General features: G+C 45.8%; 2 protein-coding genes across 2 annotated transcripts in view; one reads left to right on the top strand and one right to left on the bottom strand.

Annotated features, from left to right (window-relative positions):
* The window catches only part of mdn1 (midasin AAA ATPase 1), a 94,402-nt gene extending 91,283 nt beyond the window's left edge, over window positions 1-3,119 (bottom strand). The window contains 3 exon segments of the mRNA XM_041975695.1: window positions 2,191-2,415; window positions 2,500-2,726; window positions 2,899-3,119. Of these exon segments, the coding sequence (XP_041831629.1) occupies window positions 2,191-2,415; window positions 2,500-2,726; window positions 2,899-2,994 (548 nt within the window). The 5' untranslated portion in view covers window positions 2,995-3,119.
* A 115-nt stretch (window positions 3,120-3,234) lies between these two features.
* casp8ap2 (caspase 8 associated protein 2) lies at window positions 3,235-22,356 on the top strand. Its single transcript, XM_041975696.1, has 10 exons — window positions 3,235-3,541; window positions 5,328-5,386; window positions 7,608-7,691; window positions 7,768-7,868; window positions 7,976-8,050; window positions 8,182-8,297; window positions 10,019-12,003; window positions 13,445-16,013; window positions 21,566-21,665; window positions 21,738-22,356. Exons 2-10 carry the CDS (start codon window positions 5,362-5,364, stop codon window positions 21,798-21,800), a joined length of 5,118 nt encoding a protein of 1,705 aa, XP_041831630.1. The 5' UTR covers window positions 3,235-3,541; window positions 5,328-5,361; the 3' UTR covers window positions 21,801-22,356.
* The last annotated feature ends 2,489 nt before the right edge of the window (window positions 22,357-24,845 follow it).

Here is a 24,845-nt window from a genome sequence, read left to right as displayed (position 1 = left end):
ACAAGCAAACAGAAGCAAACAAGTCAAAACAAACTTTATTTATAAAGCGCTTTTCACAAAACGCTTTACATGAGAAAACTATTCACGCATTTAAAGCCTTCACACCAAAACAGATAACACAGCAAAAACACACACACACACACCTTATTCTGCACTAAGTAGACTGCCTACTTTCTGTCTCTAAACTGAATGTAGTATAAAATACTAAAAGTGATAAACATCTGGCCTGATGATTCTGAGGAAACAATATCATGGTGATCCATCCACACCAGGAGCCAGTCCACCCATGTCCACAGATGCTGTTGCCATAGCAACCACCCTGATCTAGGCAGACCAGGATCCAAGCCAGCTGTAAGGCTGCAGTGCAGGGCCCCAGCCACCCAGAAAAGGACGATCACCGTGACAACAACCCCCAGACCGAGCAGGTAAAACCCCCAGCATGGAGGATCCCCATGAGGAAAACACTGGAGGATGTAGCTCAGTGGTAGAGCATGTATGTGCTCACGGGTCAATCCCCAGAATCTGCAACCCCAAGGAGGGCACGAGCCAGTGTTTTCCCAAGAATTCAGTTAAAAGCTAAGCTACAAAGGTCTTGAGCCTCTTTTTAAAAGCATCAAACATACGAAGAACAAAGGAACCTGTCAGGATAAAATAAACTGTGCTTCAATAAATACGATTCAGAACTATCACCCCGCCTCAAATGAAAGATGACCGAGAAGGCTGTTTGGGGAAAATAGGACTTTTATGGATGTTTGCAAATCAAACACCACTTTGATGGAAATGTGAAAAGGGCTCTGGAAGATGGAGGGTCAGGATTTATCCACGTTTCTTTCTTTGTTTTAATGGTCTGATACATGTGGATCATCTCTCAGCACAGGGTGGCTCCACCTTCAGACATGTCCTTGTAGTAGCGTGTTTACTTGCAGCTGGTAATGTACGTAGTAGTTTTCTGTCACTAGTTTTTCTCATTTCTATCACCCAGGTCCGTGGTTACAAACAGAACAGGAACATTCACTCAATCTCTCTGTGTCTCTCTTCCCAGTAGGGACAAATAAACTCGTGGTCCCAGAAAGTCTCCACGTGTTTCCGTCTTAAACCAGATCAGGAAAGTGGAATAACATCATCTCTGGAATATGAAGGTATCCAGACATCTGAACCGGAGGGAACAGGCTACGTGAGGAGGAAGTGGGAAAAACTGATCACTGGGTAATGCTGGGAAAACTTTGTGAGACATTTTATTACACCCAGAAACAGCTTCAGGGTTAGCGTGATGGAGACTTTTTGGGAACATGTCTTTTGCTCCCAAATTAGAAAAAGTTCTACCAGATTTAGTCAAAATGGACTAAATATGTTAAACCTATTCATCCGATTTTGAATGCACCTGATGAGTGATCCACCCCCTTTCCCTCCCCTTGATGAGAGGTCTGCACACTGTTAGGAAGTAGGCTCCTGGTTCAACCGATCACGTTAGCGACATATTGAAAGGAGAGCGGAAGGATGATCTTGGGGACTCATTGTATTTGCAGAATAAAGAAAGAAAAGGACTGGGTGTGGAAGTCCGTAAGAATTTAATTACAGCTGGTTCTGTATCGTAGCTTTTCCGGTAGATCCCATCCACCATCTCAGTCCTGGTATCTGCCACCAGAAACCTGCCCTACCAACAGATCCAAGCAACTTCTGCTCCAGCTGCAGAGACATGGACACCACGCTCCTGGGCATCTCATCCATGCCATCCGACCCGGAGCCACTGAGCTGGCGAGGACCTCCTGGTTTTAGATCCGTACTGTCTGAGAGACTGATCATCTATACCCATGGATGTGTTGGATAATACTTTCTGCTCATATGATAGTCTCACCCTGACTCAGGATAGCTGATGATGGAAGTACTGAGAACCCCCAGTGGCCCAAACCCACTCCAAGAAGCCACGTCTGACTAATTATGTCTGGGTTGAGGACTCCGAATCACCCATGATAACATGACACATCACACCTCCCACCTCCTCAGAAAACATGACTTACACAAGGCTGCAGTTAGATGTAGATATAAATCCCAGCCCTTCCTTTAATTGTTACCCAACACACACACACACACACACACACACACACACACACAGGAAGGAAACTTATTTGGATTTCCACCATCAAACCATCTCTGGTTACATGACACCACTGAAAAGACACAGGTACGAACCCTCGGACCATGACGTCACTGGTGAGCAGCTGTGACACACAGGGACTCCAGTCCCACAGCATCCCAAACTTGGCACAATCGCTCTGGAGAAAACGCAGGGTGGCGCCCATGAGGTCCCGCAGCTTCATCCTCCTGGGGCCATACTGGACGGCTGACGACTCTTCACTGGTGAAGAAGAGCCTCTGGAACACTGGCGGGGCATGGCTGAAGTACCTGGCAGCGAACCTTAGGAGAGAAGCTGGAAATTAGCCCCTGCATTGCTCGGTCAACACGGACTGCTGTGAAGGGACAGAAGACAATTCCACTCACGCGTGTGCATCAGGAATGATGCCCAGGAGTTTGCTGACAGCCACACACAGGCGCTCGTGGAGGTCATGGCTGAGCCTGCCCCCGGCTTTAACCCTGTCCGCGTTCCGCTCCAACAGATCCAGAACCAGGGCTCGCAGGTGTCGAGCAACCAGCAAAGTGTGATCCCTCTCCAAGAGAAGCTGAGCCAAGCACTCCAGGATGCACCTTCTGTCCTGTTGGCTCCAAATCTGCCAGGGGGCACGTGGGCGACATGGATGGAAATTATATTGATTAGTTAGTGTTGTATTCTATCCAAATATTTACACCATGTAGCCGTTTTAAAGCCATAACATGAACACTTTCTGTACTCAGTGGTACCTGCGCAGTGGGCATTACCACACAGTAATTTACACATCTTACCTGTTTCGACAGATACTGGCTAAGTTCGTTGTGACTTTTATCAACATGTCTGGATATGATGCTCAGAGATGAAAGGCTCAGTTCTAAATCCTCCATATTTTCAGTCGCTGATAGAGGCGCGAATTACTCGTTTCCAAATATTTTCCTGCTACCAACTAAATATCTGAAGTTCATTTCGAGACCACAACACACTACAACACGTTCTCGTCAACGCTGGTAAAACCCTGTCCACATGTGAGCGAAGAAACGAGTCTTTCCGGGTCGGGCTGGGATCCTCTCCTTTAGCCCCGCCTCTTCCTGGCGCGGTCTGATGACGCAATCACAGTGACGCCCGCGTTCTCCCCGCGAGACGAGCTGGTTTCGCTGGAGCGAGCCGCCTGAACTGCTTGTTTTATAGCTGTTTCAGTAAGTTCAGCTGGTTGTGAGAAAATGCGAACGGCGGAGGAAAGCAGCGAGTCCCGGTTCAGCTGGTCTCAGTAAGGATCGGAATCCTGTCTGAAGAGGATTTTAAACCTTCTGAACTGCAACATCACGCCTCGAAGCGGTGACAGACCGCGGGAAAATGTCCTCACTTCCCGTGAAAGGCAGACTTGGCGCGACTCTGCAGCTGTAAACATTAGGAGGACAAGAAAACAAAACCCAAGTAAGTAAATGGAGCCGTTTTTGTTGGTTTGCCCTGATTTTAGCAAAGTCTGGCCAGCGTTGTCGGAGTCATTCCCTTGATGTTTGAGGAGCCTTTAACGACCCGTTTGAGTCCTTTGACACTGAGTCGGTGAGGTTTAGCGGTTTAGACCAAGGCTGTGGAAAATAGCTCAGATGTAAATGATAAGCTTAAAAGTGTCCAGTCTGTGGAAGAAGTTACCTTCAATGCCTCGGTCATTCCAGCAAGCGTAGGTACAAATACCTGCGGCTTGAACATGACGTTAGCTTCATTTTAGCTTCTTAATACCAGTAGTTGGGCTACAGCTTCTTTGGGTTTGTTTTGGCCCATACTCCTTGTTTAACAGTCGATTCAAATGTTTATCTGTAGTCGTATGTTTTTTCTACTTTTTAAGGTGTTTTTAAATATTTCTGCGTACTTGTATTGTTGAGGCTTTGTCCTCTTGGGTCTTTGCTTGGATTGTGGTGAACATGTTGGATTTAGGAAGATCATAGTATTCATCACACTATCTGCACAGGTATACATACAATGTTGGGACGCCTTGTAAAATGTCATTTATAAAAATCCAATGATTTCCAGAACCCATGGATCCATCTTTTATCCCCAGTAGCCAATAACCAACACATCAGAGATGAAACGGAAACGTTTCACCATGAGATGAAAATATGAGCTGATAGTGAATCTGATGGGAAAAGTTGGAACAGGAGCAACAAAAGGCTGGAAAAGTACCAGGTACAAACCAGAAACACCTGGAGGAGCATTGGACAACTAACCAGGTTACCTGGCAACAGGTCAGTAACATGACTGGTATAAAAGGAGCATTTCAGAGAGGCAGAGTCTCTCAGATGGAAAGATGGACAGAGGTCTGATGTGTACCAGTTACTTTTCCAGATGTGTTGCTGCCATCAGATTCACTATCAGCTCGTGTTTTCCATCACACTTTAATGGGAATAAATGATGTGGTAGTTACGTTTGAAGCATCCCTCCACGTACGTCTATTTAGCTCCAAACCCATTTAACTCTTAATAATCTCTATGAACAATTCCAATCCGGTTTTTGTTCTCTTTCCTCCCCTGAAACAGCTTTACTTAAAACCACTAATGATCTTCTGGCAGCTGATTCTGGTCTCTCCTCCTCCTCCTCGATCCGACACCATTTTACACCATCCTTCTAGACAGACTTTCCAGTATTGACGTTGCACATACACCCCTCAGCTGGTTAAATCAGATCTCTCAGACCGTTCTCAGTTTGCTCAACTAAAACCTTTCACCTCTGACTTCCTTCCAGTCACTACAGATGTGCCCTAGGGTTCAGTCCTGGGGCCTCTGCTAATCATTATTGGTCATATTTTCCAGAAACACGAAATCGACCTTCATAGCTGTGCGGATGACACCCAGCTCCCCCTCTCCTCTAAACCTGGTTCCACTCTCCCACCTTCATCCCTTCTCAACTGTCTTAATGAAATAAAGTCCTGGTTCACATTCAACTTTCTTAAATTAAACATTGGATCATCTGAAACATAGATCATAGTCTAGCCACGTGACGCCTGGACCACTGCGACTCCTTTTACTTGGTCTCCCTCAGAAAACTTTACTCAAACTGCAACTGGTTCAGAATTCATCAGCTCATGTCATAACCAGGACTCCCTTTTCCCACCACAGCTGTCCTGCAGCAGCTCTGTGGCGTTTTAGCTTCATCAGTAAATGGTAAGTTCCTGTGGTTTTGTCCTGGATAGCAGCAACTGACTGATCTGCTCTTGTTTTATCAGGTACTACTGAGGAAACCTAGGAGATACGTCAAAGATGGAGAGCAGAGCTGTTCCTGGTTGTAAGTATTACCTCATGGGTTTAGATGGCCCATTTAGTAATTAAATCTACTGGTGTGTATTTATCATTGATTATTGTATCTATTATTAGGGTTGTACCGATACCAGTATCGTGTATGGGTCCGACACCATGTGCATTTACTCATACTTGTATTCATGAAAGTGCTCCGATGCTACAAAACCAATACTAACATGAAAAACTAGTGCTGTCAAAGTTAACACGTTAATGTGAAGAGATTCATCTCTTAATCTCAATAAACTTCTAAACCAGGTGAAAAGTCCGAGGCCGACGCCCATGTTAGCAAACACAACATCATAGCACAGAACACAGATCAGCCCCAGTCTCCCAGCTCAAGACGTTCTTCCAAGAATTAACGACAAATCGCTTCACCCGTCGCTAGCCACCACGTCAGATGTCGTCACTAGGAGGGAATGCTGTTCACCAGCGGCTGGAGGAGGTAGAAGCTTCATGCACTCAGTTCCAAACTGGTACCAGGAAGCTAAAGGCTAAGTTAAATGACATGGAGGGGAGACGCAGGCGCTGCAACGTTGGGCTGATGGAGGAAAACTTCCAGCCAGGTTTCCAGCCTTACATGTAGAGGCAGCTGCAGCATGACTCATAAATCACACAAATGCGACCCAGGCCAGTTGGATACGTGGTCCTAAATCCGATACGTATTTGGTCTTTAGCCATGCCACTTCAGTCTGAACGGCCAGGTCGCATTAATCCGACCTACAAGTCATACACAACATTGTTTATAAACCCTTATCTGTAAAGGATGACATGACTCTCCACCACTCCAGGCTGTGACTCCGTACCCGCCGTTTTCTGTACAGACGCTGCTGCTGCTCCACAAAACGCCATGGCCACAAATCTGACTCCTCTTCTGTAATCTCCTCCTTAAAACGGGGCTATTGAAAATGTGCTGGCTGGACTATAACTTTAAAACTGCAGCATGTGCGCCGCTGTTACCGCAACACGAAGACGTCACACACTCACTCGCTGTCACGTCCTCGTGTCTTCTACCCATGCAGGACTCTTTACTGTAGAAAAAGTTCATACAGGAGATCACATACATGTCACTTTTAACTTTAAAAAATCAGATTTAACAAAAAAAATCCAAATTGAGCATTAAGCCCTGCAGTGTGAACCTAGCCTTAGACTGGTTAGTAGACTAGTTATTAGACTGGTTAGTGGGCTGGTTATAAGACAGATTAGTAGACTGGTTTAGTAGGCTACTTAGGCTGGTTTAGTAGGCTAGTTAGTAGACTGGTTTAGAAGACTGGTTATTAAACTGGTTTAGTAGACTAGTTATTAGACTGGTTAGTAGGCTGGTTATTAGACTGGTTAGTAGGCTGGTTATTAGAGTGGTTTAGTAGACTAGTTATTAGACTGGTTAGTAGGCTGGTTATGAGAGTGGTTTAGTAGGCTGGTAATTAGACTGGTTAGTAGGCTAGTTATCAGACTGGTTAGTCGGCTGGTTATTAGGCTGGTTTAGAAGACTGGTTAGTAGGCCGGTTATTAGACTGGTTAGTAGGCTGATTTAGTAGACTAGTTATTAGACTGGTTAGTAGGCTGGCTATTAGACTGGTTTAGTAGGCTGGTTTAGTTGGCTGGTTATTAGACTGGTTAGTAGGCTAGTTATCAGACTGGTTAGTAGGCTGGTTATTAGACTGGTTTAGAAGACTGGTTAGTAGGCCGGTTATTAGACTGGTTAGTAGGCTGATTTAGTAGACTAGTTATTAGACTGGTTAGTAGGTTGATTTAGTAGACTAGTTAGTAGGCTGGTTATTAGACTGGTTTAGTAGGCTTATTCAGTAGACTGGTTAGTTGGCTGGTTAGTAGGCTGGTTTAGTAGGCTAGTTATTAGACTGGTTAGTAGACTGGTTAGTAGGCTGGTTATTAGACTGGTTTAGTAGGCTTATTCAGTAGACTGGTTAGTTGGCTGGTTAGTAGACTGGTTAGTAGGCTGGTTAGTAGGCTGTTAGTAGACTGCTTTAGTAGACTGGTTAGTAGGCTGGTTTAGTAGACTGGTTAGTAGGCTGATTTAGTAGACTAGTTAGTAGGCTGGTTAGTAGACTAGAGTGGTTCAAGTTTACTTCTGTTTTCTTCTTGTTAGTTTGTAAAGCTAACTGAAGTGACTGGATCTGTTTTCTGCCTTTAAGGCAACGATTGTTACTATCAGCTCCATGTGACTGATAACAGATCTCATACGTGTGCAGCGTCCACTGTCCTGGTCCCGGATCCCAGTGAAGACTCTGTGGACATCTATGAAGACCTGGATGTTGGAGCTGACAGCGGTGCAAGTAAGAACTTCTATCTGCTGCATGATGGTGTGAAAGCGGTCTGTTCAGCGCTGATGCAGAGTTTTATCTGTTACAGAGGCTTCATCCCCGGTTAACGCTCGGCTGAAAGAGTCCATGGATCTTTATGAAGATCTGGTGGCTGAGGAGCAGCAGAGCAGAGAGTCGTCCTACACTGAGGTATCTGCATGGTTTATTGGTCCATACACCGGTTCATCACTTCATGATATTTTAATGACATCCATCAGGGGGATTTTTCTTTATGCTCCTTATATGTGTCTCTGCAGCTGAAGTCCAGATTTCAAGCAGCTCAACATCAAATTAAAGAGTTGCACCGCAGGCTGGAGCAGATGGAGATCCAGGTTTGTTTCATTTATTCCTCGTCACTTCTGATTTAAGACTTTACCACACATATAGATCAGTTTATAACCCACCAAGTGTCTCTCCTTTCTGTCGAAGTTCATCGGTACCAACATGTCTGTCCCTTTCACAGAACTCAGGGCTGAGCTCGGAGAACCAGCGCCTCAAGAAGAACATCTCAGCACTTCTACGAACAGCGAGGCAGGAACTGACGAGGAAAGATGCTGAGATTCAAAGGCTCAACCAGAGGTACGCTTCAATGAGAACAGCCGTCCGGATTATCAGTGGATCGGTCCGATGCCAGCGGGTAACCCGAACGGTTACCCAGCGGGGTAACCCGTTAAGATTCTTTCTGGCTGAAAAGCACCAACAGGACACACAGGAGCCCTTCCTGCTGGTGCTTCATGAAAGAAATGCTCAGGATTCATGGTGTGGTTGTTTCCATGACGATAAATCAAGTAGTTTACGATAAATCAGCTTTACATTACACAGATGGATTGTATTGATCCACAATGGGGGTTTGGGGGTTTTGCTATCCAAATTGAACATGTCAATTTCTAGTCAATAAATATTTAAAATAATCTATCAGAGTAACTCTTGGGAGATTTTATAAACATTTTTCAGTTTATTTAACATTTTTTCCACCATAAAGACTGAAGCGGATGTCTGAGGTAATGGCTGCAGATAAATGAGATGCACAACGCTGACTGACAGCTGATCGCGGGGTTTGGTGTTGGGATGGAAGTGATCAGGCCAAAACCTGGTGGACAGGATGTCGTCGTTATTAAATGAAAGATAACTAATTTATCCCCAGAGGGAATCTGTGTTTTTAGTTTCTCTGCTCTCTCTGTGGTCTTTAAAGGGTCCTTTAATTTTTTTTATTTTTTCCCCTAATTCCATGTCTGTTTCTTCTAAGTGTTAATTATGAACATGATTATTAATATTTTATTTTAGGCTGTAGAGGTCTTTATGGGACAGTTGCTTGACAGGAAATGGGGTCAGAGAAAGAGGGGTGACCTGCAGCCAGGGGTCTGAGGCTGGGCTCTGAACCTGGAGCTGCAAACATCCAGCTTGGTTCTTTCCGTGAGTCTTCTCCAGGACAGCCTCCAGCTGCAGCCCAGACACTCGCGGTGGGTTCGATGGAGGCTGCTTCTGTCTTCCAGCGACATTCCCACTTTCTTAGCCACTATATTTTCACCATATTCTGGAGATGCGTAGCCTTGAATTTCTTTATTTTCTTCATTTCTGCCGTCCTCTCATCCACTGCTGAGCCTCCGAGAGAAGGTTAGAGGGGTGACATGAGGCTGGGATTTCAGCCTGAGCCCGCTGTACTGAGCATCTGTAACCTCTGTCTGTGGGGTGACTGCTCTACCAGGTTAGCTAACGTCTGTCTGGTTTTTTTTACCCCTATAGTACAACATTTCCATGTGGTTTAGTGAGTCCTCATCGCGCTGGTAGAACCATGGGAGCTGGCTTCTTCCTACATCTGGTGCATTTTGTTGTCGATTTGGGTGAAATACTGTTACTCCAGTTTGTTGCTTCCACTAACGGCGCGCTAACCTTTCCTGCATCCACCTCCAGACCGAGGCCAAGAGAACCAGGGGAGATGATTACTTCTGGGTTGCAGCCAGCTGCGGGGTTAACCCTCTTGACTTCATGCTGCAGACATGGGATTCTTTAACCAGAGCAGCTGTGGCATTTATTAATTAAGCTTGAGCAAAACTGGACATTTAAAGTTAAGCTGGCAGTTAAACTGAAGAACCTGAAGTGGCCACCGAGAAAAAACTAAATAAAAAGATGCTTTTTTTCTCTAGATGTCAACATGTGGCCTCATTTTATTTACTCATTAGAACCAATTGAACAAATCTAAGAGAGAAATGTTTTGATAGGGCCTCACCCATCATTTTCTCTGGTATTTAACTGCTGTGGTCTGACTTGTGTCTAAGGTCAGTTTTTATTGGTCTCCGCAGGACTGAGAAAGGTCACCATCATCACAAGTTTCACTTCAATAATCTCCAGGATCCAGTTTCGTCCAGTCGCACCTCTACAGTTGGTTCCATCAGTAAGGTGCCGGTGCCGCCTCCACCACCATCTGGTCTTCCTCCACCTCGACCAGCTTCACCCTCCAGGGACGATCATCCTCCACAGCATCCACCTCAACCATCCAGGATAGAAAGTTTGACCAGGTCATCAAACATATCTCTTCACAACCGTTCCAGAAGAGATGCTGAAGTAGACGGCAGGCGGACGGAATCAGACAAACACAAAGAGGAAAGACATAAAAGTCGGCGTCTGTCTGAATCCACAGAACCAAGACATAGAGACGGTTTAGATCCCAACAAGGACTCTCGTCTTCCTGAGAAAACTAGATCTCATAGAGCAGACAAAGACTCTGGACAAAGGTCGTGTCGACCCCGACCAGAAGGAGCTAAAACGTCCTCACCAGAGGCGTCGGACAACAAGAAAGGAGGCAGTCGGGGACGGAGACAAGATAAAGGCAAAGTGACTTCTTCAGATTATGAGAACGCTCGATGTCAGAGCCTGAAAGAAGCCTGTAGCCGAGGTTACGGAAAACCCAAGAACAGCCATGCAGATGACAGCTGTTCCCGCTCAAGGGACAGGAAAAAGCCTTCAAGTCAACACGCTGAGCGCTGCAGTGAGAAAGAGAGGCAAAAGGACAACCAGAGGAAAGGGGACAAAGGACCCCACGGGAACAGCAGCAGCAGGCACAGAAGGAGTCCGCCAGAGGTGGAAAGAGGCGAGAGACGGACACACAAAGGGAAAGTGGAAAAATCACCTAAAGCTGCCAGAAGTTTGCCCGAAGGGGCAAATCTGGATGCAAACAGTCCAAACAGGAAATTATGCTTCATGGAGACACTGAACCTAACAGTTTCACCAGTCAAAACGCCGGCGCTGCCTCGGGAAAACAGACCGGATGAGGAGAGTTCCCACCCAGACTTCGAAGACCTGTGCATCATTGATGAAGTAGACAACAGTGAACTGGATGATCCTGCAGAGCGGTCTCCACAAAACAAAGCCTCAAAAGAAGGGAGCCTTGTGATAGCTGACAGCCAGAGAGAGGTCCAGGAAAAGGAGGAACACTTGAGCGAAACAGCCGACACTTCAGTCCAGGCTAACTCAGAAGGTAGCCAACCGCTGGAGGCTGATGCTAACATCACAGAACCTCCAGGAAGTCATAAAGACCAACCCTCATGGACGGTAAGGGATGGTTTAGAGCCCAGCGAACTGATGAGGTCCGAGCTTGCTCCGTCTGCCGCTGCTACACCTGCTGTGCCTGACTCGAATCAAACTGCTCTACCTCAAAAAACCTCTCCAGATTCAGTCAGAGAAAGTCTAGTTTCATCAAACCCAAAGGAAGCTGCTGCTCAGGATACAAATGAAGACATCCGACTCGAAAGTCAAGAAATGCCTCCCGCCGTCCCACCCCCCATCCATCAACAAGAACTGTCTCCTCCTTCATCAACCACTTTCCCTCCTGATAAAGTTTGCTGTGAAGCAGGTGGTCCTGAAGACCTAGAAGCTGTAACTAGTACAATCAGTCTGGATTCACTTCCCCAAGAAGAGCTGAGTTTAACAGAAGCCATTCATGCTTTAACTTGTAGTGGTTCAGATGCCAGCGGCACCACAGCTGAGCCCAGCTCCTCCACCGGCTGCATCGGAGTGTCTAAAGTCAGCAGCACCACAGAGGAGAAGAAAACCGTCCGCACCATCATCCCGAAGAAGAGCTGCAGCCCCGGAAAGAGTCAGGCAAGCAGCGCTGAGCCGTCCAGTTCGCTGCCGCTACTGCACGACGAGGACTCCATGATGCGCACACTGAGCAACCTGAAGAGAATCCCCGACGCCATCAGCCCGCTGAGGAGCCCGGTACGACTAACCAAGAGAAGCCTTCTCCATGTCAACAGCAAGCCTGGACACGTCAAGAGTCTCCAGAAAGGTAATCGGCATCATCAAAACATCTCAGAAGCAGCTTTTAGACCCGTGGCAGTTTTGGTTTGGTTTTTAGCTAGTATCTGCTTTGGTTTTTAGCTGGTATCTGGTTTGGTTTTCAGCTGGTAGCTGGTTTGGATTTCAGCTGGTATCTGCTTTGGTTTTCAGCTGGTATCTGCTTTGGTTTTCAGCTGGTAACTGGTTTGGTTTTTAGCTAGTATCTGGTTTGGTTTTTAGCTGGTATCTGCTTTGGTTTTCAGCTGGTATCTGCTTTGGTTTTTAGCTGGTATCTGCTTTGGTTTTTAGCTAGTATCTGCTTTGGTTTTTAGCTGGTATCTGGTTTGGTTTTCAGCTGGTAGCTGGTTTGGATTTCAGCTGGTATCTGCTTTGGTTTTCAGCTGGTATCTGCTTTGGTTTTCAGCTGGTAACTGGTTTGGTTTTTAGCTAGTATCTGCTTTGGTTTTTAGCTAGTATCTGCTTTGGTTTTTAGCTGGTATCTGCTTTGGTTTTCAGCTGGTATCTGCTTTGATTTTCAGCCGGTATCTGCTTTGGTTTTCAGCTGGTATCTGGTTTGGTTTTTAGCTGGTATCTGGTTGGTTTTTAGCTGGTATCTGGTTTGTTTTTCAGCTGGTAGTTGGTTTGGTTTTCAGCTGGTAGCTGGTTTGGTTTTCAGCTGGTATCTGGTTTGGTTTTTAGCTGGTATCTGCTTTGGTTTTCAGCTGGTATCTGCTTTGGTTTTCAGCTGGTATCTGGTTTGGTTTTTAGCTGGTATCTGGTTTGGTTTTTAGCTGGTATCTGGTTTGTTTTTCAGCTGGTAGTTGGTTTGGTTTTCAGCTGGTAGCTGGTTTGGTTTTCAGCTGGTATCTGCTTTGGTTTTCAGCTGGTATCAGGTTTGGTTTTCAGCTAGTATCTGCTTTGGTTTTCAGCTGGTATCTGCTTTGGTTTTCAGCTGGTATCTGCTTTGGTTTTCAGCTAGTATCTGCTTTGGTTTTCAGCTGGTATCTGCTTTGGTTTTCAGCTGGTATCTGCTTTGGTTTTCAGCTGGTATCTGGTTTGGTTTTCAGCTGGAATCTGGTTTGGTTTTCAGCTGGAATCTGGTTTGGTTTTCAGCTGGTATCTGGTTTGGTTTTTAGCTGGTATCTGGTTTGGTTTTTAGCTGGTATCTGGTTTGGTTTTCAGCTGGTAGCTGGTTTGATTTTCAGCTGGTATCTGGTGTAAATGCAGATCCCAAATGTTAGGAACAGGTTCCATTTAGCTCTTCACAGGGTCCATCTTTAGTTTAGCTTCATTTTACTGAACAGCAACATTTACAGTTTTTTTATTCACCAGCTCAGAAGGGTGGTGGTTCACTACAGAAATGTTAGTGGTTAATGTGTTAGTGAACAAGAAATGTTTCACATCTTTAAGACAGACGTTTATTCTCCTACTGTCCTCTCTTGCCTGTGCAGAGTTCACTTGTTCTGCTGTTGACGCAAGCTCAAAGAAGTTGGATGTAAACAAGGAGAACAAGTATCCAGGTCGTCCTGCAAACCACGACACACAGAACCTGATGGAGAAGGGCTCAGATCTGCCGTCAAACCTCTCTGACACGGATCTGGAGGAAGGGGAAATTTTAAGTGAAAGTGATGAAGCAGCTTTGACTCCCCCTGCTCCCGTACCCAAGAGGGCGAAGCTAGCACAGCCAGCCACAAACCATCCAAGTCCTACTTTTGTCTTAAGGAGAAAACCCGAAGAGAGGCACACCGCTTCGAAAGAGACGGCCGGCGTGTCAACACAAAGCCCCAGGAGTCGTTTTAAAACCGTTTGCCCCTCAGCTAGCAAAGTTTCTTTTTCCACAGTGGAGGAAATAATGGAGATGTTCAGGTTGGTTCGCAGCGAGATCCGGAAAAAATACATGAAGTTACATAAAACCTTTCCAAAGAAGAGCTTCTACGGGGTGATGGACAATTTTCACAAGTCTTTTTTAGAGTTTGTGGATGGTGCTCACTTTGACCAAATATGCAGTAAGACAGACGAGCTCAAGTCCAAGCTTAAGAAGCTGATTTCATCTGTTTTTAACAAAGTATTAAACAATGGCATCGTCAAGCGCATCTTTGAGCAGCAGGCAGTGGATCTGAAGCAGAAGCTGTGGGACTTTGTAGACATCCAAGTCGACTACTTGTTCAAGGACATTCACGCCACATTGAAGAGCCTCTGTAGACCAGCTAGAGATCAGGCCGAAGACAAAACGCCCCCCAGAAACCAAAAGGAGCCCCAGCAGGTCCCTGCAAAGAAGCCACAGCGTAAACAGGAGCTAAATTCCAGCCGGAATCGGCCCAAGTCCTGTGCTGTGGTTCCTTACAGGACGGGCCTCGGCAGCCGAGGCAAAGACATCAGGATCACGCTTGCTGATTCCCCTCCACCAAGCCACCAAAAACCACAAACCACAGAGGAATTACTTCCTCAGAAAACCGTTCCCCCAACACCTGAAAAGAATAAGATCTCTTCTCTGGTGGTTTCTCAGAACGGCGCCGTGCTGGATAAAACCGACTTTGAGCTTCTCACGGAGCAGCAGGCCTCCAGCTTAACCTTCAACCTGGTCAGAGACTCTCAGATGGGAGAAATATTTAAGTGTCTGCTGCAGGGATCGGACTTGTTGGAGAGCAGCGGCATAGCCGGAGACAGCACCGCGTGGTCTCTCGGTACTCCGAGAAAAGATGGAGAAAGGTTCATCAGCATCACCACGCCTTCCAAATTTGACACCCCATCCAAACTGCTCTCCCCAACCAAGTTTGATACACCCTCTAAACTCATCGCGACATGGTCGAGCATTTCACCTCGCAAGATGCTGTCCCCACGGCCGAGGGACCAGATCCTGCTGAACCCAGCGTTTTTTGATGAAAGCTGCCTCTTAGAGGTCCCATCGGAGAACAGAGCGCAGCTTCAGGCCGGCTTGACCTCACAGAAGTCCTATTCCATCCTAGCAGAAGATCTGGCGGTGTCCCTCACCATCCCCTCGCCGCTGAAGTCCGACAGCCACCTCAGCTTCCTGCAGCCGTCCAACGCCAGCATGCACATCGTGTCCACTCCGGACAGCGTCATCAGCGCGCATATAAGCGAGGACGCCCTGCTGGATGGGGAAGATGCCACCGAGCAGGAGTTTCACCTGGCCCTGGATACCGACAACTCCAGCTGTGGCTCCAGCAGCAGTGTGGCCTCGGGAACACCACACGCCTCCTTTCTGTTCAAACCCGATGTGCCCATGCAGGCGCTGGTGATGGAGAAGTCCAACGATCACTTCATTGTGAAGATTCGACAGGCAAGCACAAGCTTAGATATCACGTTGACGGCAGAAGACAGTTTGAATCAGACGTTAACTGAAAGCGAAGGCGTTGCGGCTCAGGACAGCCGAGCTGGGACTCAGACAGATAGCAGAGAAGATGATCTCTCTGGGCTCTGTCAGACCAGATTGCAAACCCTTCTCACTTCACATAACAACCAAGATCTTTCTTCTCACCAGGATGCGTCAGCTGATTGCTTTTCTCAGAAGGACCTCCATGAATCTGCTCCTTCAGATGACGTTAGCAACGGCTCTCCAGATTCTGCTTATTATAAGCTCACCGCTGGTGACACAGCAGGTCAGACACATGAAGAAGACACAAGTCCCTCCAAAACTGCTGTCTGTCTGCCCGAAAGGAGCACTCAGCAGGGCAGAGCATCACAGAAACCCTCCTCTGAATCAGAGAGAGATGAGGTGGGCATGTCTGAATCAGAGAGAAGTCTGGTCATCGCGGAGGACACCGGAAGCTCACCGGAGAAAGCTCAGAAGGATCGCGACAAAGGCCGGAAACGGAAGAAGTGCCAAGAGAAGCTGAAAACCAAGAAGTCCAGAAAGGAGCAAGAGGACAGTCCGAGGAAAAGATCGCCTTCCAAGAAAGATCAGGAGTCCGGATCCTCCCCTGCAGCCCTGTCTCCGAGCAGTCTGTCTGCCAAGAACGTGGTCAGGAAGAAGGGGGAGGTGGTGGTGGCTTGGACCAGGTCAGTGGACACTCGTCTCCTGCTCTTCCTTAAATGAATTGTTTTTGTTCAGATCTGCTTCATTTTCAGATTAGTCAGCAGTTTGTTGCCGGTTGTTGCTATGGTTCTTCTACGGTTTTTATCGGTTGTTGCTATGGTTCTTCTACAGTTTTTGCCGGTTGTTGCTATGGTTCTTCTTCTACAGTTTTTGCCAGTTGTTGCTATGGTTCTTCTTCTACGGTTTTTGCCGGTTGTTGCTATGGTTCTTCTACGTTTGTTGCCCGTTGTTGCTATGAAATGAATGAAATGAAATGAATGAAATGAAATGAAATGAAATGAAATGAAATGAAAAATACTTTATTAATCCCAAAGGGAAATTCAATATTGTAGTAGTAGTAATTTTTTTTTTTTTTTTTTTTTTTTTTTTTTTTTTTTTTTTTTTTTTTTTTTTTTAACAATCACATTAATTAATTAAGGGCTTTGTTCTTCAGCCTGATAGCTGCTGGAAGGAAGGATCTTCTGTATCTCTCTGTCTTGCATCGGACTTGAACAAGCCTCCCACTGAACACACTCTGTTGTTTCGTCACGGCGTTGTGTAGAGGGTGTGAAGGATCTTCCATTATCTTCGTCAGCTTGTACAGAATTCTTTTTTTGATGATCAACTCCAGCGGCTCCAGAGTTACTCCAAGCACAGAACCGGCTTTCTTGATCAGTTTGTTAATTCTTTTCAAGTCTCTGGTTCTGATGCCGCTGCCCCAGCAGATTGCTGCAAAGCTGATTGCACTTTCAACAACAGACCTGTAGAACATTTGCAACATTTTGGTGCAGACGTTAAAAGATCTCAGCTTCCTTAAGAAGTAGAGTCTGCTCTGACCTTTCTTGTAAATGTACTCAGTGTTGCTTTTCCACTCAAGTCTGTTGTCCAGCTGAACTCCAAGGTACTTGTATTCCTCCACCACCTCCACCTCCTCTCCCATGATGGAAACACTTCTATGTGTGTTCTTGTTCCTCCTGAAGTCAACAATCATCTCCTTTGTTTTCTTGGTATTCAAGATGAGATGATTGTCACCGCACCATTTCACAAACTGACCGACCAGTTCTCTGTACTCTGCTTCTTGTCCATCACTGATACACCCAACAACTGCTGAGTCATCAGAGTATTTCTGCAGATGACAGAACTCAGAGTTGTACTGGAAGTCTGAGGTGTACAGCGTGAATAGAAATGGTGAAAGTACAGTCCCTTGTGGTGTTCCAGTGCAGCTGACCACCATCTCAGACACACAACCTTTCAGTCTCACAAACTGTGGTCTGTTTGTGAGGTAGTCGTAAATCCAGGTGGTTGTGGAGGGATCCACCTGGAATTTCTGCAGCTTCTCACACAGCAGAGCAGGCTGAATTGTATTAAAAGCACTTGAGAAATCAAAGAACATGACCCTCAAAGTGCTGCCTGACTGGTCCAGATGAGAGTGGGCTCTCTGAAGCAGGTATATGATGGCATCTTCAACCCCAAGCCCATTACGGTATGCAAACTGTAATGGGTCCTGAAAGGTGTTCACCTGCTTGCTGAGGTGAGCCAGTAAGAGTCTCTCCAGGACTTTCATGACGTGAGATGTCAGGGCGACTGGTCTGTAGTCTTTTGGTTCAGCTGGTTGTGGTTTTTTAGGCACTGGAACAAGGCAGGATGTTTTCCACAGCACCGGGATTCTTCTCTGACTCAGGCTGGTGTTGAACAGGTGCTGGAGAATCGGACATAGCTGTTTTGAGCAGGTCTTGAGAACTCTGGGACTGACACCATCTGGACCTGCAGCCTTGTTCTGGTTCAGTTTCACCAGTTGTTGCATGACTTGGTTACAGGAGACAGACAGAGTGGAGGTGGAGGCAGAGGAGGTTTCAGGAAGTCCTGATGTGGAGGGAGATGAGGTTGTGTCCAGGTCCTTGACTGAGCTGCAGGGTGACAGAGTGGAGGTGTGACAGGAAAGCTGTGGGCTCATGGAGGGTGTGTGGCTAGTTGGGGTTGAAGCAGGAGATGAGCTAAACCTATTGAAGAACATGTTCAGTTCATTCGCTCTGTCCAGACCTCCATCGGTCTGATCCTCCTTTATCCCGAAGCCAGTGATCTTCTTCATTCCTGACCACACATCCCTCACATTGTTTTTCTGAAGCTTACTTTCCAACTTCTTCCTGTAGTCCTCCTTGCACTTCTTCGTTTGTGTTTTAAGTTGTTTTTGTGTGGACTTCAATAACTCCCTGTCTCCATCCCTAAAAGCTTTCTTTTTGATGTTCAGCAGCTTTTTCAGGTCACTGGTGATCCAGGGTTTGTTATTGGGGAAGCACCTCACTGTTCTTGTTGGAACGGTGCTGTCCACACAGAAGTTAATATAATCTGTCACACACTCAGTCAAGGCGTTGATGTCATTTCCATGAGGTTCACATAGGACGTTCCAGTCTGTAGCCTCGAAGCATCCTCTCAGAGCATCTTCAGCTTCATTAGACCAGGTTCTAATAGCCTTTCTAATGACTGGTTGTTGCTGAACGATGGGCTTGTAGGAGGAGGAGAGAAGAACTAGGTTATGGTCTGATCTTCCTAAAGGTGGCAGGGCAAAGGAGCTGTATGCATTTTTAATATTTGCATAAAATAAGTCCAACGTTTTGTTTTCTCTGGTGGAGCAGCTGACAAACTGTTGGAAAGTTGGTAGAGTTGCAGAGAGGGAGATGTTGTTAAAATCTCCAGAGATAGCCACAAATGCGTTTGGATGTTGTGTTTGAAGCCTGGCCACTACAGAGTTAATGACATCACAGGCTGCGTCTGGAGCGGTACCAGGTAATATATATACCGCTACCAGAATAACGCATGTGAACTCTCTGGGTAAATAATACGGGCGGAGACTCACAGCTAGCAGTTCAATGTCTCTTGTGCAGATCTTCTCTTTAACAGTGACATGTTCAGGATGACACCAGCGCTGGTTTACCAGCACCGCAATTCCACCTCCCTTCAGCTTCCCGCTGAGTTGTTTATTGCGGTCTGCACGGACCGTTCTGAAGCCGTGTACAGACGCATTACAGTCTGGGATGTGTTCATGCAGCCATGTCTCGGTGAAGCACATAATACTGCACTCTCTGTATTCTTTAAGAGACCTGGTTAGCACCTGAAGTTCATCAATTTTGTTAGCTAGCGATCTCACGTTTCCCATAACAACCGTTGGAAGAAACGGTTTGAATCGCCACCGTTTTTCTCTCTGCCTCGCTCCTGCCCTGCATCCTCTTCTCTTTCTTTTCAACTCCGTTGGGATTTGAAGTGTTGTTTCACTGATAATCTTGAGTTTGGAGAGTTTTATCAGTTGATCCCGATGGTAAACAAGTCTCGTTGCCATGGAGACTCACAATAACAAGTCTTGCAAAAACAGAAAAATATTCAGAAAAATCTCCCGTATAGCACAGCCTCTGACCAGCGTGAAAAATCAACCCGAACAGACACAGATTGACAGCTGATGTCTTAAAAAAGACGGCTATATTGCAAAAAATCACGAGTTAAAAACAGAGCTACTACAATTGCTGCTGCCACCTAGCGGCGCATTCTAGAACTATGGTTCTTCTTCTACGGTTTTTGCCAGTTGTTGCTATGGTTCTTCTACGTTTGTTGCCGGTTGTTGCTATGGTTCTTCTTCTTTTTTTATTCCAGTTGTTGCTATGGTTCTTCTTCTACGGTTTTTGCCGGTTGTTGCTATGGTTCCTCTTCTTCGTTTGTTGCCGGTTGTTGCTATGGTTCTTCTTCTTTGTTTTTTCCCAGTTGTTGCTATGGTTCTTCTTGTTTGTTTATTGCCGGTTGTTGCTATGGTTCTTCTTCTTTGTTTATTGCCAGTTGTTGCTGTGGTTCTTCTTACCACGGTTTTTGCCAGTTGTTGCTATGGTTCTTCTACGTTTGTTGCCGGTTGTTGCTATGGTTCTTCTACGTTTATTGCCGGTTGTTGCTATGTTTCTGCTTTGTTTATTGCCGGTTGTTGCTATGGTTCTTCTTACCACGGTTTTTGCCAGTTGTTGCTATGGTTCCTCTTTGTTTATTGCCAGTTGTTGCTATAGTTCTTCTTACCACGTTTGTTGCCGGTTGTTGCTATGGTTCTTCTTCTACGGTTTTTGCCAGTTGTTGCTGTGGTTCTTCTACGTTTGTTGCCGGTTGTTGCTATGGTTCTTCTTGTTTGTTTATTGCCGGTTGTTGCTATGGTTCTTCTTCTTTGTTTATTGCCAGTTGTTGCTATAGTTCTTCTTACCACGTTTGTTGCCGGTTGTTGCTATGGTTCTTCTTCTACGGTTTATTGCCAGTTGTTGCTATGGTTCTTCTACAGTTTTTGCAGGTTGTTGCTATGGTTCTTCTTCTACGGTTTTTGCCAGTTGTTGCTGTGGTTCTTCTACGTTTGTTGCCGGTTGTTGCTATGGTTCTTCTTGTTTGTTTATTGCCGGTTGTTGCTATGGTTCTTCTTCTACAGTTTTTGCCGGTTGTTGCTATGGTTCTTCTTCTACGTTTGTTGCCAGTTGTTGCTATGGTTCTTCTTCTACGGTTTTTGCCGGTTGTAGCTATGGTTCTTCTACTTTTATTGCCGTTTGTTGCTATGGTTCTTCTTCTACAGTTTTTGCCGGTTGTTGCTATGGTTCTTCTTCTACGGTTTTTGCCAGTTGTTGCTATGGTTCTTCTTTGTTTATTGCCGGTTGTTGCTATGGTTCTTCTTCTACGGTTTATTGCCAGTTGTTGTTATGGTTCTTCTACGTTTGTTGCTGGTTTTTGCTATGGTTCTTCTTCTACGTTTGTTGCTGGTTGTTGCTATGGTTCTTCTTCTACGTTTGTTGCCGGTTGTTGCCATGGTTCTTCTTCTACGGTTTATTGCCAGTTGTTGTTATGGTTCTTCTACGTTTGTTGCTGGTTTTTGCTATGGTTCTTCTTCTACGTTTGTTGCTGGTTTTTGCTATGGTTCTTCTTCTACGTTTGTTGCCAGTTGTTGCTATGGTTCTTCTACAGTTTTTGCCGGTTGTTGCTATGGTTCTTCTTCTACGGTTTATTGCCAGTTGTTGCTATGGTTCTTCTACAGTTTTTGCCGGTTGTTGCTATGGTTCTTCTTCTACGGTTTATTGCCAGTTGTTGCTATGGTTCTTCTACAGTTTTTGCCGGTTGTTGCTATGGTTCTCCTTCTACGTTTGTTGCCAGTTATTGCTATGGTTCTTCTACGTTTGTTGTCGGTTGTTGCTATGGTTCTTCTTCTACAGTTTTTGCCAGTTGTGGCTATGTTTCTTCTACGTTTCTGTTAGATCACGTTTGGTCACATGAGATGTCCGGCTCGGAGGACTACACTGTAGATGAGTTGCTGGACAGCATCGTTATGTGTGTGTTGTTCTGTGATTAGATCATCGGAGCCACCACACACAGTACGATCAAACCTGTTTAATGCCTGTTTATTTATCTTCACGTGCAAGGACTCGACCAGATAAAAAATCTCATAAGATTAAAAAAATCCTCGTGTGTACCAGGCTTTAGAGGCAGTGTGAGAACATTTAGAGGTGAGATGTTCAGTACGTTTGTCCTGCAGAGATGAAGATCGTGCAATCCTGCTACAGCTGAAGACCATGGGGGCTTCGCGAGAGACTTTCTCTGCTCTGTCAGAACAACTGGACAAGCCATCGAGCCAGGTAAAACCTCCTCACCGGGTTTCTTCTTCATGCTTTTTAATCGCAGTGCTAAACTTTCTTTTTTTCTCTCAGATTGCACACAGATTTTACCAGCTCATGAAGCTTTTTAAGGAGCAGGAGAAGATGGACACCTGATCAGACTTTCCTTGATGTCATGTGGTGTGCTGGAGAGGCGTTGCTCGGCTCGGCTCGGCTCGGCTCGGCTCGGCCATCCACATCTGGAGCGGAGCAGCTGTGAGGACTGTGTCAGAGACATAGTGTTTTTGTTTTTAGTGCTGGAGGTGGTTCCAACGCTGGGTCTGGATGCTCCACGTCTGTCAGAGAAAGCTTGATCCAGGCTGGATGTTAAGTTTGGGAAAGACTAGAACAACAGGTCTGGATCAGTTTTTCCTCCATCTAGACTTGGTCCCGCTACTCTCTGTGAATCCGAGGGGAGGGACCCGTTGACCTCCTACTGCTGAATCCCTGAAGTAAAGGAGGGCTTTGGCTCCTGATAACTTGTCATCGTTTTTCTTTCCAGAAATGGTTTGATTTGTTTTAAGATGATTTGAAATGTTTATTTCTGTAAAACCAACCTTTTATCTCTCGGCCCAACATCTTTTTCTTTCCATCGCGCTGTCTATAAATAGCACAGCAATATTCTTAATATTGTACAAAATTCTTTATGGAAAATAAAGTTTTATTTATTTTCGCCGGTGTCGGGTTTGTGTTTAACAGAGTGGGTGAAATAGTGCATAAAGATTTGGATAATGCTGTTTCATTCCACCAGTCCAAAAACAAAGTGGATCACAAATTATTGAGATCAATGCCGATGCCCAGAGGAGGAAAACAGAACGAAAGCAAACAGCCGGCACTAAGTTTGTTTCCTATTTCACTGTTAGACTCATGGGGCTGTTTGGGTCGAGCAAATGTCAGATGCAGAAATCCAACCTTCAGTGTCTAGATCTTTCTGTGGTCTACTGATGTGAAATCAGTCTTGTCATCACTGCCAGCGGCTTTTATGGACAGTTACATGAAGCTGATGCAGACAGCCAATATTTGTGGGGTTGGCCCGTCAAAGCTTTTATAAACCACCTCATGCTGTCAGTCAGTTTCTGGCCCAAGTCCTGGTTGATGCTTGGAGTTCTTTGGTTACCCGGTTCTCCATCGTGCAGGAGAGTCACTAACCTGTTGTTGGCTGGTTGGGAGAAGCTGCTCTAAGAGGACGTTTAGGTCCCTTCCTCCATTTATGGCCGTCTGAACAGGTTGCTTTACTGGAGGAAGCGCTCACCTTATGCTCTCTGCCCCAAACAATCACAAAATGACTAAAGTCCAGTCCTGAATCTTATCTAGTCTGTCCCTGATGTTTCTCCTGCAGAGGAGCTTCCTGACTTTAGACGATCCTCCAGAAGCCATGACCTCAGTGTCCAGATGCATCAGTACCAGGCTGCTGCCAAGCTCTGCACCGATGGTTCGATCCTGCAGCTGAGGCAACACCTTGAAACCTCTCTAGGATCGGGTAAATTAGCACAGGTCGCTGGTTCGAATCTCGGCTGGGGGAGGTTTGAACCTGGGGGGCGGTGGCCCTGTGTGGAGTTTGCATGTTCTCCCCGTGTATGCGTGGGTTCTCTCCAGGTACTCCGGCTTCCTCCCACCGTCCAAAGACATGCATGTTAGGTTTATTGTTGACTCTAAATTCTCCCTAGGAGTGTGTGTGTGTGTGTGTGAATGGTTGTTTGTCCCCTATGTGTTGGCCCTGCGATGGACTGGTGACCTGTCCAGGTGTACCTGCCTCTCACCTTTTAATGCTGGGATAATGAAAGGAGTTCAGTTTGCCTCTGGCCTTCGCTCTGCAGCTCTAACAGCTTCAACTCTCCTGGGAAGGCTTTCCACAGGGATAGGAGTGTTTTGTTGGAATCTCTCTGATTCCCCCGAGTCTGTTGATGGAGAAAAAACACTTGAGATTAATTTCAATTTCAGGATATTTATTTAGAAGCAAAGAGATTACATGAGCAATTCCCTGTAGATATATATCCGGAGACTCCACTAAGCACAAAGCAAGCGCTGTGAAAACTAGAAAAAGTCTGAATCTATTCCCTAATGCTGCGATTTCTTATACTCTATGTACCACCCACAGCTAGAGTGTAAGCAGCTGTCCCAAGGTCGCTTCTACCGGGTGTGTGTGTCAGCATGACTGCTATTTCTTGTTTTGTCTGCTACTCAGCTCTTCTAAAGATAACCACTTACTCCTGCAGCCATCATCTTTTAACAGAAATCTACTGAATGCTGACTCTTAACCATTAAGTCACTATTATACTGAAATGAATAAAAAAAACAATATATACATATAGTGAAACTATCTTACAATTTCCCCCTTTTGATATCTTCCAGATATCAACATTTAAGTGTTAACTCCTCTTCTGACACACCATCCCCACCCCCAGCAACTCCTACAGCCAACAATGGCATCCTTTTCAGAGCTGCGCCTTCGGGAGTCATGGCTCTGTTAATAACACACAGTGCCCTAATACAGGGAATGCAACAACACAGGTAACCACAATGGCCACATAAGAACCCAAGGACAACACTATGGACATAATAAGGCCTTTCCATTATCCAAACATGCTAGTCATCCATTCTTCAAATGGGTTCTCTACCCTTGAGTGCTCTCTTGTCTGATCTGACAGAGTCCTAAGACCCTCCAAAGCCCTAAACACTGTCCTATTCGGGGCAGTGTTATTGGGAATGAAAGTACACGCATCCCCAACCATTGCACATACACCCCTTTTTCAGCAAAAAACATAAGCCGAGAGCCGCCATAAGAGGTAAGGGGCTTATTGTTCCGATAAGCCTTCCACCGCGTCACGGGTCAAATTGGCTAATCTCTGGACATTATAGTGGACGAGTTAATCCTATCCACATTTTTAGGGTGTGACAGGGAACAGTGCTGATAATATAGGAATATTCTCAAACCTGGATGCAGTCTGATCAGCTAATTTATACTCATTCGGAATTCCGTGGGGTGCTCTAATGGCGTCCGTGAATGTAGGGCTATTCAGCGTGGGGTCAAACGATCCTGCACTACGTCTAGACAGCACATGCCTCCATCTTTGGGTCGTCAATTGTCCTGCCACATCCAAGCTTATCCGCACAGGTCTATCAGCCTGTAGAGTGGAAAGTCTAACCATAGCACATACTCTG

The sequence above is a fragment of the Melanotaenia boesemani genome, chromosome 22 (assembly GCF_017639745.1).
Source record: "Melanotaenia boesemani isolate fMelBoe1 chromosome 22, fMelBoe1.pri, whole genome shotgun sequence".
Taxonomy (NCBI): domain Eukaryota; kingdom Metazoa; phylum Chordata; class Actinopteri; order Atheriniformes; family Melanotaeniidae; genus Melanotaenia; species Melanotaenia boesemani.
Note: the sequence above shows the minus strand (reverse complement) of the source record. Positions and strands in the feature narration are given on the sequence as shown.

Excerpts from the sequence above, each read along its gene's own strand:
- casp8ap2 (XM_041975696.1), top strand. The coding sequence starts at position 5,362 with ATGGAGAGCAGAGCTGTTCCTGGTT. Across the intron at positions 16,014-21,565 it reads GTGGTGGTGGCTTGGACCAG|AGATGAAGATCGTGCAATCC; the intron begins GTCAGTGGACAC and ends TTTGTCCTGCAG. Across the intron at positions 21,666-21,737 it reads TGGACAAGCCATCGAGCCAG|ATTGCACACAGATTTTACCA; the intron begins GTAAAACCTCCT and ends TTTTTCTCTCAG.